General features: G+C 35.8%; 1 protein-coding gene across 2 annotated transcripts in view; it reads right to left on the reverse strand.

Annotated features, from left to right (window-relative positions):
* Positions 1–20,787, reverse strand: part of TDRD12 (tudor domain containing 12) — a 36,286-nt gene that overhangs the window by 13,616 nt on the left and 1,883 nt on the right. For both annotated transcript variants that reach the window (XM_037409508.1, XM_037409507.1), the window contains exons 3-19: positions 20,615–20,751; positions 19,052–19,171; positions 17,589–17,644; positions 16,057–16,142; positions 14,835–15,033; positions 14,119–14,195; positions 12,478–12,536; positions 11,666–11,726; positions 10,691–10,795; positions 10,118–10,303; positions 9,277–9,427; positions 7,137–7,264; positions 5,132–5,323; positions 3,875–4,003; positions 1,958–2,075; positions 944–1,077; positions 622–842 (exon numbers count right to left, since the gene is read on the reverse strand). In XM_037409508.1, coding sequence (XP_037265405.1) covers positions 622–842; positions 944–1,077; positions 1,958–2,075; positions 3,875–4,003; positions 5,132–5,323; positions 7,137–7,264; positions 9,277–9,427; positions 10,118–10,303; positions 10,691–10,795; positions 11,666–11,726; positions 12,478–12,536; positions 14,119–14,195; positions 14,835–15,033; positions 16,057–16,142; positions 17,589–17,644; positions 19,052–19,171; positions 20,615–20,751 — 2,159 coding nt within the window. The remainder of the gene's footprint in view (positions 1–621; positions 843–943; positions 1,078–1,957; positions 2,076–3,874; positions 4,004–5,131; positions 5,324–7,136; positions 7,265–9,276; positions 9,428–10,117; positions 10,304–10,690; positions 10,796–11,665; positions 11,727–12,477; positions 12,537–14,118; positions 14,196–14,834; positions 15,034–16,056; positions 16,143–17,588; positions 17,645–19,051; positions 19,172–20,614; positions 20,752–20,787) is intronic.

The raw sequence follows: 20,787 nt of genomic DNA on the forward strand, positions 1-20,787 counted from the left end.
GTCTCAAATAGCACCAATGACTCTGGGGGTTAGACAGAAATGATCAAACAGGTCTTGGTGGAAAAGTCTGTACAACAAAACAAAAACCACCAGAAAACTTGTTTGAGTGTAAAGCAAATGGTAACTTGCAACAAGAGTTATCTAAACTAGAAGTCGTATTTGAGAACACTTTAGCTTCCTCCTTCAGGCAATAATTATAATCCAATTTCACACAGCTCACAGAAGTCATCATCTACTTACCCATGCTAGAGGGACAGGAGACAACAGAGGAGAGAGTAAAGCACAAAGCTTGTGCAATTACGGTTAGAATACTAATAAAAACAATGGCTTAAAGTTCCCTCAGGTACACCTCAGTAGCATAATTCATTATAACTGCTGCCCTATCAGACCATGTATGATTGGTCTCCATACAAACATTAATTTTGTTTTCTTAAAAGTACCTCAGGAGAGTGAAACAGATGCAACAGTCAACAGAAAACAAACAAACAATGAGCAAAAACTGGTTTAGATCAAAGTATCCAACAGGAAAATTCATCAATGAAATACAAGGAGTCATCATCCAGAGTATACAATGCCTTCCTGCATCAGTATGCGTGTCAAGAAAACTTGGTATTTTCTTACTTGCAAATCCCAAGTATTTTCACACAGGCACACAGTGGCCTTGAAGCTTTCTTATCTTCTTTAGCTTCTAGCATCTTGGCAGCAAAATCATGCAGTTCTGGTGGAATTTCAGCTTCTGCACGCTGCAAATAGTGCAGGAACCCAAGTGCATGACATGCACTGTCTTCTGTTAGCAGAACGACTGACCTTGCCTTTGTACATTCCTGATCTACAGAGGAATCCTAAAAAAAGTAATTTTAAAAAAAGTAGTTTTAAAAGCTTTTATGTATCCACCACTTAATAACCAAATTTAGTATAACCCTGTTCAAAGATTTACTCAAACCTTTATCACATCACAGAAGTTGTCAGACATGCTGTGTAGACGCTGACCAAAGATTCTTGGAGAAGGAAAACTGAAATGTATCACGCAAGTTGCATCAGTAATTCCCAAAGGCTGCATGCAGTCATCTGTTAAAACTAAGCACATGTTTTATAGACATGTAAGATAACTGTTAATACTTCAAGCGTATGAAGTATTACATCACATTAGCAATGGCTGTTTCCTTCTCCCTATTTAATGACTTAAGAAAAAGCTCTTTTCCTAATACACTTACATAAGGAATTTCTTCAGTCAACGCATTTCATAAGCATATGGCAGACACTGTGTTTCATGTTAGTCTCTAATAATCTAGAATAACTCTTTGTTTCATATCAGTGTCACAGAATAAATAGAACTGCCTACAGCCAAGTACTTCACAGGAGTAAGATAGAAATCACTTGAAGTAATGCAGGAATGGTAACACCTTTGTATGAACCTACAAAGCAGATGCAAGTCAATCTTTTTTTAGTCTGCTTTTGATGTATAAAATGGAAAAAAAAATAGGTTTGAAAACAGGTAAGAGTGTTTGCTACTGCAAACAACTTGAAAAATAAAAGTCTACCAGAACTTATGGGAAATTACTATAGTAAGTTTTCAGAGTTTCTAAATTATTTCAAACTGAAAGCATCTGCTGTAGTAGGTGACAATTGTGAAATCATGAAATTTCTTTGAAAGTACTAGTAGTTTGTTTGTTTTTTAACTAAAGCATAAAAAATCCCTCCTTTATGTTCCCTCCAATAAGTGAGGTTTTCCCTCAAAGCAGTTACCCTGGGACCCAGGAACAACAATAAAAGAAAAAACAAAAAAAAGGGAAAGAAAAAAAGACTAGCTGTAGTACTAATAAGCAAAGGGATAACTAAGTAATTGATAGGGAACTGACCCTGTGGAACTGATGAGATGAGTTAGTACAAGTATTTAACATAGAATGTTAGTCACCATGTAGATGTAATCACACCTAAACAAAAAGAAAACACTCACCTAACACAACAGGAGAGCCAGAACTGTATTTTTTTGTCCACTGCTCTAAGACATACTTGACATTAAACTCACTCTCTTTATGTATTTTTAAGGAACATATAGAGTTGCTCTTCAGTGCCTGGGTGACAAAGTAGTAGGTTATACATTCTTCCAATACAGCAATGATTGCTCTAATAAACTAACAAATAGTATATCTTATTAGTATCTAGCATACCTTAGCTACTGGAGAGAGATAAGGGAAAGAGTTAATGACATTTATGTTGCTTATATGAAAAAAAATACATTTGAGATTATGGAGATTAAACTTACTAAATTCCTGAATAAGAAGAAAACTAATAAAACTCAGGTTCCTCTGGATTAACACATTAAACAGATGTTTAAGAAAGTAGAAATTCCATTTGACGCTTTTCCCACCATTAAGGCGTCCTATCTACTCTAAGTGGATTCTATCATTTAACATGCAGGCTCACGTTTCAGACTCTCAGAAAAAGCATTAAACCCCCCTCACTGATCATACCCATACTTAATTTGCAGGAATGTAGCATACTTAAAAAGCTTTATTTGTCAAGTTCGAGGTTCACAAATTAATCACTACAAAAGCCTTCATTATTTGGTAAACTGGCTAATGAACTAAGTTAACACTTAAAATATTTACGGTATTTGAAGTTTGTGTACACAAGAATTACTATAAACAGCTTCAATTCTTCTTTAGCATCAAACAACACTTTAAGGTGGTGGTGGCAGAGCTGGTTTTGATATGCTTGAAGAAATTAACCCTCAAATATTCAAGGAAGATACGGTAGAAAGTCACAAGACAAAACCAGATTTGCTTCCCTTAACAATAATCAAAGATTAAACAGTCCAGATACACTAACATTTACCTCAGAAGAATCCTTTAAATATCACAGACTCTATTCCAGCTTCTGGAAGGGAATAGATTCCCACATTTCAGGACTGACATATTTCTTCCTGTGACATCTGAACCACCCAGCCATATATCTTTTTGCTATCCCATCCTTGGAGCTATCACTAAAACTTTTAATTCTAATATCCTCATAGCTTGCCTCCTTTAGCAATATCGTCCCCACCATCTGCATGACCCCACCCAGGCTTAACAGAATTGTTTCCTATCTCTTGCCTCCCTGTCAAATCAGACTGCGCTCCTCTTACTTTGCATAGTTGGAGAACCAGCAAAGAGACAAAATACAGAAGAGATTTTTCTATTGCTGGGCTGTTATATATATTCATTGGAATAATAACCTGAATAAAGAACTATTGCAGGAGAGGTCTTTCTTAGTCTCCACCTCTGAAATGCCAAGTATACAATCCCACATAAGAGGTGCAGAACTGGACCATGTTCTATTTATTACAGATAACTTGGAAGCCATTTTATGCCAGGTTTTAAGAAAATACATATTAAACATGCTATCTTTCTCCCAGGCGCTATGACTTGAAGCTTTAACTAAATTCTGGTGGACTGTCACAGGATGACAGAAAATGCTTCTTTCCAGTTAGAGAAACAGCATTCTACAATTTCAGCTACTCCAGAGGAGAAACAAACAGAACAGAACTTCTTAACATGGTGCTTAAGTTTTCTCCTCCCATACTACTTGAAACAATAACAAACAAAAAATTGACAGAACTTTTACTGGAAAAAAGCTAGTTTGATTTAACTCAAAGTTCCAACCTGACAAGAGAGAATGTAGTTAAAAATTTACTGATGAACATATTCTATGCCAGATGTTCCTGTCAGGCTTTCTTCTAGGTGTCAGAAGAGCGGGGTTGGGGCTATTTTTAGCACAAATAACTAGCTTCCAAATTCACACTCCTACTTTATTCTCAGAAGCCAAGATAGTTTTGTTATACCTTAACAATTTAAAAAAGCACTTATCTACATGAATTTAAATACTTTCTTACCTTATGAATCATCTCTGCTTCATTTACCGAATCAGTGAATACCAGCACCTTCTGATGATTATTATGGGTAACATCCAGTATTTTTAGTAATTCAGCAATTCTCTCTGTGTTCATGCAAGGCTGCACAACCTAGAAGTAGATAAAAAACAGAGGGCTGATAATTCATGTAATTATACATATCTTACTATATTAATTCTTTCTTTTAATAAGTACTAACATTGTTATATAACACCAAAGAGAATCTAGCAAATGGTAGCTCCAGAAGTGGTAGGTCTTCTGCTTAACTTACAGAAGATACAACTCTCACAAAAGGTATGCATTTAGGACAGTCTCCACAAGTACAACTAAAATCCCTCCCATCATGAAAATCCCACATTAAGATTTTTCATTCGTTTAGTTCTATGTGATTTATCAATCCAAGTTTAGCATTTTCAAGTACCACTAAAAAAATTCACACTCCAAAAACATTCTGCACTACCCGAAACACTGCCCGAATTTTAATATGAAAAATAAAAAAACCCAACAAACTAAAGCATCCACACACTGACATTTTGTCCTGCCAAACCATTAGACTTCTTACAAAAAGTGGTGTTTTTTTCAGTTTCGTGTCATGCTCAGGATGTCTAGTCTTAAGAGATTTCCCAACACACTCAATTCCCAAATTATTACCTTTTGAGACAGAAGAATTCAGACCATACAACATTTTTTATTATTCTGAAGGGCTATACCACATTGACTGGAAATTAAACGAGAAGATGCCTAAGAACACATAACAACTTTCTTGAAATTTCAGGTCAAATGAATTTCTGTATTGTGTGGCACACAGCAGTAAAACAATTATTTTACTAGCTTTATGATCAGATAACTTACCTTGTAGTTCTGTCACTCAAAATTAACAATTGCAAAAACATTCTGATGAAATTCTGCCCACAAACTATACCATTTGCAAATACTTCACATAAAATTCAGACTCCTTCACACTAACAATGAAACACTTGAGAGAATATCTTCACACCTCAGTCCCACAAAGCAAGGTAAAAGACCTTAGCTCCTTCAGTGACTAACTTGTGCAGGTCTTCTAAGAGTCAGTTCACACATGTCAGTGCAGCCTGAGGTCCAAGTCAGGATGTAGCATTACACACTTAACATAAACAATCAGCAGCCACACACACTGACCTTGATCAATAAAAACAACGAAGTTTTTGTACTTAGTAAATCTTAGTGAAAAACCAGTGACATCATCTCCAAATTTTTTACCTGCTGCACATTTCCATAGATGGAAGCTTCTTCCATAGATGTTATCACAATGTAAGGATCGCTCATGAACTCCTTTATCAAGTGTGCTATATGTTTATTCCAATGAGTTCCAACAGCAATTATCTGATGCGGTGAATACTCCCACTCTTCAGTAACAAAGGCTTTCTTGTAACAATCTAATATAGTAAAAATCTATAAAGGAAGAAAAAAAAAAAGTTTTCTTCCTTCCTCTTATCCTGTACCAATGAGTATGTAACAGCAGTGAAAAGTACACCGTTTCAGCACACTGTTCTCTCCAGTCACAAAATCACCACCACAGCAAACCACAGATTTCACACCCCAAAATCAAAGTGTTTGGTTTGTCCACTTTTATCCTATTATTTGAATGCCTTCTGAAGCAAGAAGCAACAGGACAACACGAAGGAACAGCATGCATGCATGAATGCAGGATCATAACACAAGATTCTGCCCATAGAAGATGGCAATCTCATGAAAAGGATCCATTCAGATCTGAAACCTACTAATTCTATGCAACAGTAGATCCAAAAAGTCAGAGAGTCAGCAAAACTAGGACGTAAGCAGAAGATAAGACCAACCTGCCAATACAGAAATAGCCAAAAAAAAAAAAAAAAACCAACTTTTGCCATAAAATCATTTGTAAAAAACCAACAATCACAAAGGCAGGATGAATATATTCCTAATGACATTACCTTGCATAAGTGACAAACAGTCCAGTTGTGTTCCGATTTAAAAAAAAAATAAAATCTACGACAGTGAAAAAAGGTAAGCAAGCCAATTTTTTTGCATAGTGATGATGTAATATGCTGTAATACTAACAGAAAGCATCTGTCCTATGAAGCCTCAAAGCAGTAACAAAAAAAATTACAGAATATTCTCAAAATTGAGTGTTGGGGCTCTTGCTGTATTGAATGATTATACTGAACTCTGAAGCAAGTGGAAAAATACTGAAGAAATAAGACGAGGTTACGGCCAGAACAGTGGGATGAAGAAAAAGGAGCAAATTGCAGATGTTTGCTCAAAACCAAGGCCAACGGGACGTGATAAGAGGAGCTGGGAAACCGCAGAAAGGAGCCTACGTGCCAGAGAAAGCAGAAACAGAAATCTTCCCAGTAAACAATTGTTAACCAATCATATTATTATACGCTTGTAAAATAGCCAACCACATTATTGCACGCTTATAGAATGCCTTATAAAAGTCTACCTGGTTTGTACAATAAACGGATCAGATCTTGAACTCTGTGAGTATTTGAATCTGACTCCCGCTCGCCCGAAATGCCCGCAGCAATTGAGTTATAAATCATCATTTTAAAACTGATACAATATACACATCCTTGTCAACATGACACTTCACGCTGTCCCTCATCCAAGATTCTCCGAGTTACAATCAGCTTCTCCTTTTACCTGCACTGACATCAAGGCCCAAGGAAAATTATGACGATTGCGTCCATGACTATCTGATCATCCACTTCTGCCTTGCATTCTACAGAGACCAAGGGGCTTACCAACAGACAGTTCTTGAATGGAAGCTGTTCAAACAGCACCAGTAAGAGGAAAAAAGGAGTTCCCAACAGACAGATCATGCAAGTAAAAAGTAGATTAAAAATCCCTACACTGAAACTACTGCTACCCAGTTGAAACAAACGCAAGTACCTGGGAAGTCACCCAAAGCAAAGGAAGACAGCATAATAGAGCAGAAGTGTAGAACAGGACAGGATAGAGCTCTTAAAAAAAAAAAAATAAAAAAAATAATAAAAGACGACAGGCAAAAAAGCAAGGAAAGTCAGATTTAATAATTACTGATTCACTTTTCCAGTGTTTCATTCTGCCAGAAGTATACAGATGTGATTTCTTAAATTCCATTATCTTTCCAACTCTACCACAGGGGTTCAGAAAAGTTCTTTTTTTTTCCAGTATGTGCCACTGTTTTCATGACAAGTGCACAACTGGAACGGCATTTTACCAACTGAACCTGTAAGACATTTACCTGTTTAGCTGCGTCAGAGAACAGTACCTCAATCTCATCAAACACAAGATGGCAAAGTCTACAAAATAATAAACACTGATGTTCCAACAGTCTCAGGAGACTATATGGTGTAGTCACGATTAGTTCACCTACAAGTAGGAAGAAAACCCATTAACATTAACTTACAACTTGAAAGAATATTAGTAAGACACCACAGGACATGGCAGTTCTATTAAAAAAAAAAGTCACATTTGCATTTCAGATGCATCACCTTAAAGTTGGGGGGCTGGGGCTGGCTAGTTTTGGTGGGTGTTTTTTTGTTTGGTTTGGTTTTTTTTTTTAAATAGAGAACACCAACTTAATTTTCTGACTTTTCACCAACAGATATTTTTAGTTTGCTTTTATTTTTCTACCCCTACATGTCTTCAAGAGCTGAGTGAGTAAAACTCTTGATATTTTGAAAGAGTGAAAGGCCTGAACATTAAGTAGTTTATAAAGCAGGATGCCAATAGTTTTCCAATAAGGTAATGGAAGTATAGATAAGAACTTCAGAACTAGATAGACAGAAAGTAAATATTTAAATATGTGCAAGAGCAGCCTTTAGAGAAATTCGGTTTTAAAAACAGAATAAGCCACACGTGGCTTAGATATCTACACACATATAAACACATATGTGTGTGCACATATTTATACATACACATATATAAAAAACCCACACCAATCAATCTGTGCAAATATACCAACAGCTCAACTAAGAAAAGATCTGAATTCATTCATTGAATGATGGATTTAAGAATACAAACTGCTGGAATAGAGTTTTACACAATCCTTCATAGTTTTAACCATTATTTCTTGTTTCCTTGGCAAAAAGAGCCACTTTTAAAAATGCAGTTATCAATTAAGGCTTAAAAAAAAGACCAAGTAAGAATAGTAAAACTAAGTATTTTAAGTAAATACATTTAAGCAGGACAAGTCTTACAACAGCTCTTTTACTACTTCTATTCTTCCTCTTCTCTATGGAGTATCCTCTGCATACTATTGAAGCTATAAACACAAATTACTTAGAATTTACTGCAATAAGCAAGTTAGAAACCACCACTTAAATTTTAGTTTGAAGTAATTTTTAAGTTTATGCAACTGTGTGCAGAGAACTACTACCTCCTTTTTAATCTTTGCCATATTTTTTAAATTAAGAGTAGAGAAAAATTGCATTAAGTGTATATAAGCAGTCAAGCAGCATCAGACAAGTCCTCCAAATATTTGTCAATTTTAAAAAATAAAAACTATGTACTTGAAATACTTGTGGCCAGCAGCTACAAAGCACACAGCTGCTCACTCACTGCCCTACGCCCCCAGTGGTACCGGGCAGAGAACAGGAACTGTCGATGTGAGAAAACTCATGGGTCAAGAAAGAGAGAGCGTAGGAAGTGAAGGAGGGGGGGTGAAGCGATGCAAAGGTAACCACTGCCAACACCCCACAAGCAGACACTCAGCAGATCATCCTGCCACCCCTCAAGCTTCTGCTGCTGAGCATGACATTGCACACTATTGTATATCCCTTTGGTCAGCCTGGGTCAGCTGTCCAGGCTGTGTCCCCTTCCAGCTTCTTGTGCACCCCTGGCCGACTCACTGGGTGGCAGATTGGGAAAAACAGAATTCTTGATGCCCTGCCAAGTGTTGCTCAGCAAGAGCCGAACTACGGGTGTGTTATCCACACTGTCCCTGTCACAAATCCAAAACACACTGCTGTTCAGACTATGAAAAGAATTAATGCCATCCCTGACAGACCCAGTAGCTCTGTCCAGCTTTTATCATGTTATCAAAAAAAGCTGTTATAAAACCTGGTTCCAGATGAAGGAAGTCCACAATTATTCCTAATCCAGCAAGATCTGCAGCAAATCCCTACCACTAATTTGGTTAAAAAATGATTGTTATGGAACTTACAAAAAAGATGTTGAACATGTAGGTGCTTGAACAGCTTTAATACCATTTACTGTTAGTCTCACATTATTACTACAGAGTTATAACATTAAAGAAATAGAATTATCACTTTACAGAACAAAAAACTTAAGAAAAAAAATTGCTTCTTTCACAATTCCCTGCCATTAAGGCAACCCACATTGTTTTCAAGCATAATTAAGAAAATAGAAAGTACTCTTACATCCTCTGATTTTCACATTTCCAGCTTCTTTGTTCTGCCCAAGTATTATCAACATTGGATGAAGCTGTCTGGAGCATCTCCCATATGTTTTCAGTAGCTCAAAAACAAGTTGCGCCTTCTTCCACCCAGGACATAAAATAAGCGCGAGTGGCTACATTCAAATGTATACAATTTTACACCATAGTATTAGACAAGAGTTCAGAATCTTAAGAATTGTACTACTACAGCATTTAGGGCAAAAGCAACATCTGCAACACAAGGCCTTTAAGTACTTCAAAACTGACCTTTTTAGTACTGTATCACCTTCTAAATGCAGATGTTACAGACCCAAGGAACCATACACAAGGTTACCCGGAGACAAAAAGGATGCATGCAGAAACATACAGTAAAAGGATAAAAAAATTTAGCAGAAGCATCTTGTCTTATTTGGGGTTGTACTAGGCAAGTTCCAGAGGTCCCTTACAACCTCAATAATTCTGTTTCTGTAATCCAATACAAGCTCAAAAATGAATTACAGTATTTAAAACTGCTAATACAAATTTTAATTTAAAGACTACGTAGTATCCCCTCAAAAACAAGAGTTTCATCAAGTATCAAAGCAATATGACATTAACCACTTTTTACATGTTACGTGATAAATAAGTTTTAAACTCCCACGCATGTGCAGTTCATTTCTGTAAGCCTCTAAGCAGAGGGCTTATATAAGCTGGCAAGCGTCATGAAGATACACTAATACCACATTAAATGTGTACATTCTAAACATTCACTATCTTTTGGATCATTATTCTACATCTGCACTTTAGAACAAAAAACCTGTTACTGCTCTAATATATATACATACTCCATTCCTGTTTGGCAAGGCTTTGTAGCAACTTTCCAACTGCAAAAATGTAAGAACTGGTGGAATATATAAGAGAGGATCATTTCCCTCATTTGAGATGACAACAACATCACATCCTCGAGCTACTGGCGGCCAGCAGTAAGATTCTGTGAAGTTAGGGCCTAAAAAATTTTTCCTAGTAAGTTCCTACAGAAAGAGAAATTAAGAGATCCATATGAAAAAAGTGTACTTGAACACTAACAAAACAAGACAAAACACAACACTAAGTGATTTAAAAGCTTTTGTCCGACTATATAATAAGTACACTTAACATGCAATATGAAAAAAGTTTCTCTGGGCTGAGAAGTTAAATTGTTTTATTAAAATTCAAATCCTATGACTTGTGGTAGTGGTTGATATACCAGAGCAAATGCATACAATTCTTCCAGCATCCCTCTGAAGCTTCATCTATTAAACCACATCAACAACCTCCTAGAGATTCCTCAATCAAAAGTAAGTATTACTGTACCTGAAGTTGGGGTACAATACTAGCCTTAAAAAGATATTAAGTGTAATATATTACATCAGCATTACCTTTTTCAGATCATCAAGAAGTGGTGCTGTTTCCAGAACTGATGATGGCTCAATTTTGTTGCTAAGAAACACAAGGTTTCTTTTTCCACTAAAACTTTGAAAACTCTGAAACCATATGACAAGCAGATGACAAAGGCAATACTTAATAAAAGGATTTTAGCTTACATATGACCCAAAAGCATTTATGGTACTTAAAAAATGTTGTTTTGATGAAAAACAACTAAAGAGATTGCAAATAAATTTTGAATGTGACTCATACATACTGGTAAATTATACAGACCAGTGGCAAGACAAATATTTCTAGTATTTCTTAAAGTAACGTTTATCACGATTGCCTTAACACAACTGTCTTGAACCACTCGAGAGAATGCGCTCCATGTTCTACGTACAGCTAGCACTCAGATATGACAAAAATCAAAATACAATTTAAAAAGACTACTAGTAACATTTCCTGTGGTGGGTTGGCCTTGTCTCACAGCCAAGCACCCACACAGCCACTTGCTCACTCACTCTCACCTTCAAGAGGGATGGGGCAGAAAAAAAACAGGGAGAGTGAGCAAGAAGATTAACGGGTCAGAATACAGACACGGTTGCTACTGAACAATTACTGATGCACACAAGTCAGACTCAACTTTAGCTTAATTTGTTGCCAATTAATCTGTATGAGTACTGATTTGGTTATTGGGAAACAAAGAAACAAATATTTACACACCTCAAAACCCCCACCTTTTCTCCCCCATTCCCATACTCAACTTCACTCCAAACTCCTCCCTCCTTATAATCAATGCAGGTTATACTCTGTCTCACCACTGAGGCAACGAGCAGTGCAAGGCAGGGACTGCAGTCAGAACACAAGCAGTTTCTCCTTGTTGCTCCTTCCCTCTCATACCCCTGCAGCCCCAACACAACCAAATCCTTCCACATACACACAATACATTTGCACAAGAGAAGTTACATGATTTGCACTTGAAATACCTGCTGGTCATCTTCAATTATGCGTGTCTTCAGAGGATCAGGATTTGAGAACTGCTGGAGCCTGAGAAACATACAAGTATTAAATCCATCATAAACACAGAAGTAGCATGTAATTTATAAATACCGCCAGTATTTCAAAAATGTCACGAAGCAATTCACTTGCAAAATATTTCTGATATATCACCTACGCCAAGGAGGAAACCCCTCAAAAATGAAAGAAGAAATAAAAAAGTACCATTTTGAAATTAAATATTAGCTTTTAAGTACCCCAAAAAAAATCCTAACGATTTTTTTTAACAAAGATAATTTGTGGGTTCCTCAGCTTTAGAAGAGAATCAGACTGGACTGTAGGAAAAAGGTTTCTTAAAAGTTTCAAAAAATGCAACAATATACCTTTGCATCAGTCAGAAGCCAAATTTAAAAACACTCCTTGGGTTTATTATGTACGCATCAACTGACATACAGCATAGTAAAAGCATTGCACAAATCCATTCATAGTCATATTTCATTAAGGTTGAAAACTTCGTAAGTAACACCCAGAACAAAATAAAGCAATGTAACCTGTTAAGTGTGCAGAAAAACACTTCACCACCACATCCCTGTTGTCAAGCTATTGTTTAGAAAGAACCGCCATTTTTGTACTCTGGATATCAACAGCTTCAAATTCCCTTCTTCCCCAAAAAACATGGGCATGCATTTTCTCTTATCCTCCACCCTTTTAGCTGCCTAAGCAAAGTAACTGGAAACATACCATAGCTCCCAATTTTCTGATTACCTAACCATTTAAAAATATTTAACTCACTGCACTGTACCTGTCTGTGTGGACTTCACCATTTTCCTTGAAAGGCAAACCTAGAATTGCTTTGGCAATCTAACAAGAAAAGATGAACACATTTTTAGCACTAAAATATTGTTTGAGAGAAACAGGAAAAATTATTTCTTCCATCCATTATAGAGCTGAAAGCGTGTTTCTTAACTAACTCTAGGATCCTCCAAATACTTTGAAGAATTTTGTACAAATTATAAGTTAGACTAAAGCAACATGATGAAACATACTTCAGAAATCTAACTTGTTACAGAACAGTATTTTCTGCAACATGATGAAACATACTTCAGAAATCTAACTTGTTACAGAACAGTATTTTCTCTCCTAATAATCAGGGATGTGACAAGAACAATTGCCCATGGTTATACATCTAATACAAGCCAATTAATCAGTTCATGGCCGCATCTCAAGCTATAGTCGTAACTGGGGACCTGAGCTAGTATGAACACATACTGATTAGTTTTTAAACATTTCATTTTTAAACAAAATGAAGAAAAATCATGGAAAGCCTGCATGCCACAGACAGGAAGAAAACCAAAAACAGGTTACCCAGCTGCACACTTACAAAGACAATGCACATGAAGTTAAACTGAACAAACTGCAAATCCCCAGTGGAATAACCAGTAGCCGATGCTGGATCCAGAGTTAACCCAAAGGTATCGGTCTGAACAGGGTTCTAGTGTTCAGCATTAGTCACCAGCAATCAACAGGCATCACTTGGTCAAAGACTTGCATCACTCAAGTGGCTGGTAAAGGTAATTCAGCTGACTGTTTGCAGAAGGGTATAAAGGTAATTCTGCTCTGCTTCAGTAAGAATCCGCACTACTACTTTCACCATCATTCTCTTAAAAAAATAAAGTATTACAGTTTAAGTTCGGGAGTGGCTGTCATCGTTCAGTTCTCAGCAGAGCTAAAACATAACTTCTGTAAAACTCCCTTTTTCCCCCTGACCTGACAGAAGTAGTTCCATTGCTATCATGGAAGCAAATTTCTCCTGTAAAGCGCCTAGCAGAAGAGAACATGGAATCTTTAAAACATCATGATTACCATACACTCAACAGTGATTATCTGCCTAGAACCTACCAATTCATTTTCCTTTCCTCTCATGCACATCCTAATAGCTCCAATTGTGCAATTGAGTACACAATTTAACACTCAACAATGAGTGCTGAACTTTTGAAAATGTTTCAGAAAAAAAAAGCAAGCCAAAAAAACCCACCCCAAAACACCAAACATAGCAAGAAATCAGGTTAGGTATTTAAAGTATTAGATGACTCAACAAATAAGATGACACTCCAATGAATGTTTACTATGGTACAGCATAACTATTTGGTTTTTGGGGAAACATTAAAATTCACATTTTTATATTTTCAGAAAACTGTGTAGTGTAGACAGTTATGATCTTCATAAACTATAGCAGAGGAGTGCAAATAATTTTTTTCCCCGCAGTTTAAAAAAAAAAGTTGAAATAGAATATTATTTTCTAACTATACCAAAAATTAGTGCAGTCCCCCAGATCTGTGTTACACAGAAGAAGCAGCTAGATGACTACGGCATTCCTAGTCTGTCCTACGTATGTTTAGTTTAGTTGCATCTTTGCCAATTTAATGCAAAATATAATACCTACAGGCACAGTATTTTCATTTATATCTGTACTTGACCTTTGGTATTTCTCTTCAAGAAAGGAACTGGAAACAGCAAGACCTAGAAAGGTAAGTAAAAAAAAAAAAAATATGTAAAAACACATTTCTGATTCTCTGAACACATAAAAAGGCAGTATTTTTATTTACAGTGGGTTGCAGCTGACTTGCTTGTATCATTTCCTAATGGCAAAAAGAATAACCAAAAAAATTGTTATCTTTAAAACTATTTAAAGATAACTATGCAGATAAACTGAGTGAACAAGGATGAAGGATGGAAAGTTGCATACTTTTAAATTTAATCACTATAAACGAGACAACTCATGGTAAATGCTTGTTTTAAAGGTACCTCTGTTCAAATAAATCCCTCCAAACTCAAAAAACCAGTAATGCATCACTGATCAATGCCACAAGTGGTTTCAATACTATCTAATGCTAGTAAGCATATCAACAAATGCCTGTGTAACTCACACTCAGCCTGCCTTTGTCTTATAGTGTACAAAAAGCTTTACAGTATTCCTGCACTGGATGATTTGATTGGCCTTTATATAAAGTCTGACACATAAACCTCATTTGTTAGAAGGACATCATTTGATCCAATTATTGGATTCAAACATAGACAGCAGGTTCACATTCAATATATCCAATTACAGACACATGACACATTGCATGTATGATTGTTTCCAACACACATGGTTCTCACCTGTTTCAAGATTTGTTGACACCTTCTTCCGAAACAGCCCTGGCCTGAGAGCAAGTGTGGGATTAGCAATTTTCACTGGAAGTGACTCAAGATTCAATGATGTTTGGCTCTCCTGATAATCTGCAGAACTCCGTGTATTCTCTTTAGCTTCCTCAAAATGAGCAAAGTTCTTTGAAACAAGATCATCATTAACACATACCTAAAAAACCAAGGTCTTTATTAACCAGTATCAACAAGCAATAAGCTACATAACCACATACTTCTTTAGAATTCACATGAAGCTTTAAGCAACAGCAGTAAGACAAAAAGTGAATGCTTTCTGTAGAATATTAGCTCCAGTATAGGAAAGTCAGACATATCTTCCTGTATGTTCTCTAAACAGGTGTTAATTAGTTGGCAGTTTCACACTTCTGCCTAGAAGTTTGTACTCAATTAACTTTTTCTAAGCCCTAAAAATTAAAAAAAACTGTTAGTAAGTCAGACTGGTTTATTTCTTTGTGATTCAGTATGCATCATAATCTGGCAGAAAATTGGCTCAGAGATCAGTGACACTTGCCAACTGGGATTCTGAACTGAGAGAAGATATTTGAATTAATATATACCTTCAAAGTTACCGTCTATGGCAAAGACCACAGCTCTAGCAAAAAGCCTTGGTAAAGCATTTAAGTAGAAACAGTATCAAATAAATTCACTTGTGTCTACCATACAACTGCTTAAGTCTTAAAAGTAGCTACAGCAGAGATTTAGCACAAGTTGTACATTTTGGCAAGTGAAACTAGTTTGGGATTTTTTTCCCTCCCAAAGGTTTGAGGACTCTGTCTTACGCAAAAGTGTGAACTTCTGTTTATTTTTATAGTACTAAGCAACTGCCTTATTGAAATGTCTTTAAGAATGATACCACAAAAAAGTGGAAAAGTACACTAAATACTTCACTAAGTTGTCCGTCTGAAGTACTTGCTGGACTTCATTTGCTTGCCAAAACCTTCCAAAAAGAGGTTCACAAAGAAAAATGGGTTTCTGCCTCCTGGAATTCCTCCAGAAATTTACAAGCATCAGAAACATAAAATAAAACCTCTAGTAATAACAATTTTGCTTCTACTGTATCCAACGGAAATTTAAGTACTCACTTGGAAGTAACAATTTCCATTCTTAAACTAATCGTGAAGTTATAACTTAGATAGCAAAGTGCATTAATAGATCTATAGATATAAAAGTATCTTACCTTTTCATCTTTTATTGTCACATAAAGAAAAACATCAAATGTGTTATCTTCTATGGCACACAACTTGGCTTTCATTTGGGTACTTGCTAAATATAGTAAAACACAAGAACCAGTAAAAAGATTAAACCCTTATCAAATTATCAGTATTTTTCACTTGTACTTTCCAAGACAGACAAAAATAGAAATCACAATTAGATGTATAACCTATTTCTTTACAGAATTTAGTACAAATGTAGTAACTTTTAAATGAAACAAGAAAGTAAAATGGCAATAAAAACTTTAAAGTTACAAAAATAAAAAGTCGTCCTCACTCTTTGAGGGAAGATCAAGAGCTGAAACAGATTAATTACCTCCCCACACAAACTAGTCTTAGTTTGACACTAAAAGTCTTAGTTTATCTCAGTTAGGTCTTACAGACCTGACAATCTGTAGCACAAATGCATACTTCCCAAACTTGACAGAAGTTATATTGACACATTTGTACAGCTTGGTTAGGCTCTTCATTCAAGCAAACACAGCTGATAAAGGCCCTTTAGTAAATTCTGAAGCACTTTGCATACACTAATGATGTGCTAGCATTTAAAAAAGTAGGTATTACTACTTACAGCACAGTATGGGAATATCTATGAAATTAAGTTATGTGGTTTTTTGCTCCCTACTAACCTTTACCTTGCACAGTGATGCTTGGGGAGGGGCATAAAGTAAATAATGAAAAGTGCTGTGTCCCAGTTAATGTCCGAAATCATCACCCTAAAGTTCCTTCACTGCTTTCACAAACTCCTATCTCCTCCCCAAATACCTTTTATATGGGGTTTGTTAATATTTCCGAGTAAGCATGTAGGTAGTTTTTCTGGTAGAAGCATGTAAAGAAAATTAGAAAATCTCAGTAAAGGGCTGGTTTTCTAGTAAAGCCAAAAGCTGTCTCATACCAAAATAGAAGGCTTGATATGAGAAAGACTGGATGACCTACTGAAATGCAAAACATGGGAAAAGACAAGAACAGACTGGAGAAAAAGCAGTTCTAGCTCACTAAATAACTACTTGAAGCTCAATCTATTTGTTAACAACTATAATCAAGATATTCTTCTTCTGAGCTGGTGCTTACATCCTTGTCAAAAAACAACTGAACAGGTGAACTCTAAACCAGATCCTGCCAACCGCTCTGCAAAACTTCAGAAACACAGCTGTGATTCTAATTCAAATACTTAAGCTAAATACACAGAAAGGCTCCACTGTTCAAATGTTACATGCCTACTACCTTATTGAACTTGCACAAGAGCCAGACACCATCTAGTCAACTATCAAAATTTATGCAGCATGGAAGCCCACAACACGTAAGATGCGGCTCCACAAATACTTTTGCCTTAGTCAGTCCATACAAAAAGGCTTATGTAGCTCCTTTCCCTATTTTTAAAACATAACATTCTTAAATATGATAGAACATATGAACACAAGTACTGCATTTCCCTTAACAGTTTATTTTTCCCAAAACAGAAGTGCCAATTACCATTTTGTCAGAATGTTTTATTTACCTTTGAGGAGGTTTTGAAAATACCGAGTAGCAGCACTATCCCATCTTTTGGCTGGCCTAGGAAAAAAAACACAACACTTTATGCCACATAATCAAAAATTAAACCCGTAATTTTCTAAAAAACTTTGAATGCATGTGAAGTAATTATTTCAAGTCATGCTAAATCTAAAAAACTGCCCTAACTAGACACATTAGCAGAATCTTACTACTTAAAATGTAAATTCAGTCTTGATAATATTGTTTCAGCTCATCAATAAAATGAACTGATCAAAAATGACTGGATATTACTTTGTCAAGGTATGATGGTTAATACTATGGTTAGAAATGAAACAGAATAACCAAAAAAAAAGCACCAATCCACTTGCAGAACATATGAATTAAATAGGTATTGAGCATTTTTGAATAAACGCTTAAACATTGAAATATTGGAGACCGATAGGTCTGTAGACAAAGATCAAGTTCACTCTTTACCGTCTTCTGCAACTTTAAGCATAAAAAAAAAAAGAATCAGATCAAGAGCATCATAAACAAAGTATGACAATCTACTACATTTTTCGATAATTCACAACAATGGCCTACTGAAGATGTACGCTATTCTTATCCAAACTATGCTAGTACTTGTTCTGTCAGAATACTGGAAGTCAAATACTATTTTCTTCTACCAAACAACAGTATAAAAAAAACCCCACAAACTGCCTGACCACATGTATGTAGTTTTGAATATTCTTTAATGACACAAAAAGTAGTTTTCTTGCTGTGGAGCCATATTGCCCAGTGATCTAATCATGTCCCTCTCAAGCTGGCAGGATCTTTGACAATAGCATCCTGGAACTCAAGGATACAAAAGCCTTTTTCTTTACCACCAGACTCCAATGAAAACCTTATTCAAGTCCTTCAAAACCACAGAGAGAAAAAACTAACAAGAATGTAAGGAAAGCACAACAGGAATCCAAAATACATCCAGAAAAAACAGAATGTGGAAAAACAATGCTACCTGTGAACACTATGGAACTTCAGCTAAAAACCCCAAACCCCAAACAAACAAAACAAAAAAAACCCCCACACCAAACCACCAAAACAAACAAAACAAACCCAAACCCCTATCAGGAGTAAGATGAGTGTCTAAGAAACAGCACATAAGGAAAGACTAGCAAAGAAGTTCATGGGCTAGTTAATCATGAAACACAGCTCTGGGATGATAGACAGAGGGTAAGAACTGCCAGAAACTTGTCTAAACATCCGAAGGATTTTAAATATGTATCAAAAGATTCAAACAGGTAAATAATAACCCCCCAACTGTTAAGAAGAAGTAAGAAAGCAGTTCTATTTAAGAAACAGGTTTTTTTCAAATCTGTTATCTTAAATTCTTCTTAAAACATAACTTGTTCTAAAAAAAAAATTCTGCAATAAAAATTTACACTTAAGAACTTTATGAATAGAATACATCTATTAAACTCTACTCACACTATCTTTGCAGTATCTTCAAAAAAGTCAACATGCAACGTCACTGGCTTTGTGCGATACAGTCTACACTTTTTTGCTCTATATGGGATCTGCATAAATGCTTCTGGTGCAACTCGAATGCTTAAAAACAAAATAGAAATAACCTCATTTTACAGAGCAGATTTTATTCTCTACAAGTCATTGGTCTCATACACATCCTTCTGATATCCTGTATCTGACAATGCAGCTCTTCCAGAAGTTTGGCTCCCACTGTGAAATACCCTAGAACCACTGTTTTGTTTCTCTCGCCAGGAGAGGTGCTACCAGGAGCAATTAGTGAACAGATTTGCTCTGGACATGAACATACTTCCTATTTACTTAAAAACTTTCTGATCCCTCACCACTACAGTTTGAAGTCTTTTCATGATATTTAGCCCTCATACTACCATATATGCTACCTGACACTGCATATTCCATTTCGTACTTATTACTTCTGTGTGACAAACCACATGTGATTAACACCCGCAAGAAGGAAATCTAATAAATATACTAAATTTCATTTGTTCTCATTCTGCTAACCAGCATTTATACTTTACAAAAGTTACAAAAGTTTACAAAGAGTGTTAATCTTATCCTTTATACTGGTTTGGTTGGAGACTTTCAATAACTAGCAAGACGCTGCATAGGGAGCTTTTAAGATCCATATATTTATCACCTTTGTTCAATCTTCTATTTTACAATGAAGAAGCAGTAAACCATACATTCACTTCTAGTTGAACATATTTTACACTCGGGGCATTATGAAGTTGTTTTCCAATACAGTGACAATCAATTTTAAACCATTATTTAAGATTTATTTTAGAGTATTTTAAATAAGCTTTCTTAATTTTGTGGAATACTACAAAAAAAAATTGGTGAAGCTTCTTGTACACAGAGTTGCTTATTTTATTAGAGAAATGAACTTTTAATCTAGCTAAGAGCTGGAACAGTTATTTTTTTTAGAACCGATTTTTCAAGATTTTTAGAAACAGTAGGTTTCATAGTGGTTTTATTAAAAACTCAGAACATGTGAAAACTCACTTTTTTTTTGCACCATGCCAAGACAGACTGCCAGCTTTTAGTAAACAAGCTAGTATACTGCAGTGGGAAAAAACCCACCTATTTGTGTCTAGACATCAAAAGCTGGTGCAGCAAGTGAAATCTTGCTTCCATACATGCTTTATGAATGATCTTCACTGCTTATAATTTTTTAGTGTATAATCACTTAATAGGGGAGGAAAGTATATATAAATAATGTTAACTGGAAATCATACATTGCAATCATAACAAACTGACATTATTTCTATTCCAAATCTTAAAAACCCGGAAAACTTCCAATAGAGAGCATATTGAAAAACTCAGGAAAGACTGGTTTGCACCCACACTTGCAAGAGCCTATCATATGGCTAGCAGTTTCTTGGGGACCCAACTCACATCTCAAACCAAAGCCTTGTCACTCGCAATCTAAACAAATCTTAATAGCATCTGTATGCATTACCTAACAAATACATCACAGTAACAGTGTCAGAAACCCCAAACACTTACCCTTCTGACTTAAGAAAAATGTATTTGGCATAATCTACAAGAAAACATTCTGTTTGATAATGATCTGTACAGTACTTCATTGACTTAATAATTGCTCTACAACAGCATCCGAGCTCCTCACTGAAAACCACACACATCTGAAAAAGAAAGAACAGGACAGCAGGTTCTTGTAA

The sequence above is a fragment of the Falco rusticolus genome, chromosome 15, assembly GCF_015220075.1.
Source record: "Falco rusticolus isolate bFalRus1 chromosome 15, bFalRus1.pri, whole genome shotgun sequence".
In the NCBI taxonomy this organism is placed as follows: Eukaryota; Metazoa; Chordata; class Aves; order Falconiformes; family Falconidae; genus Falco; species Falco rusticolus.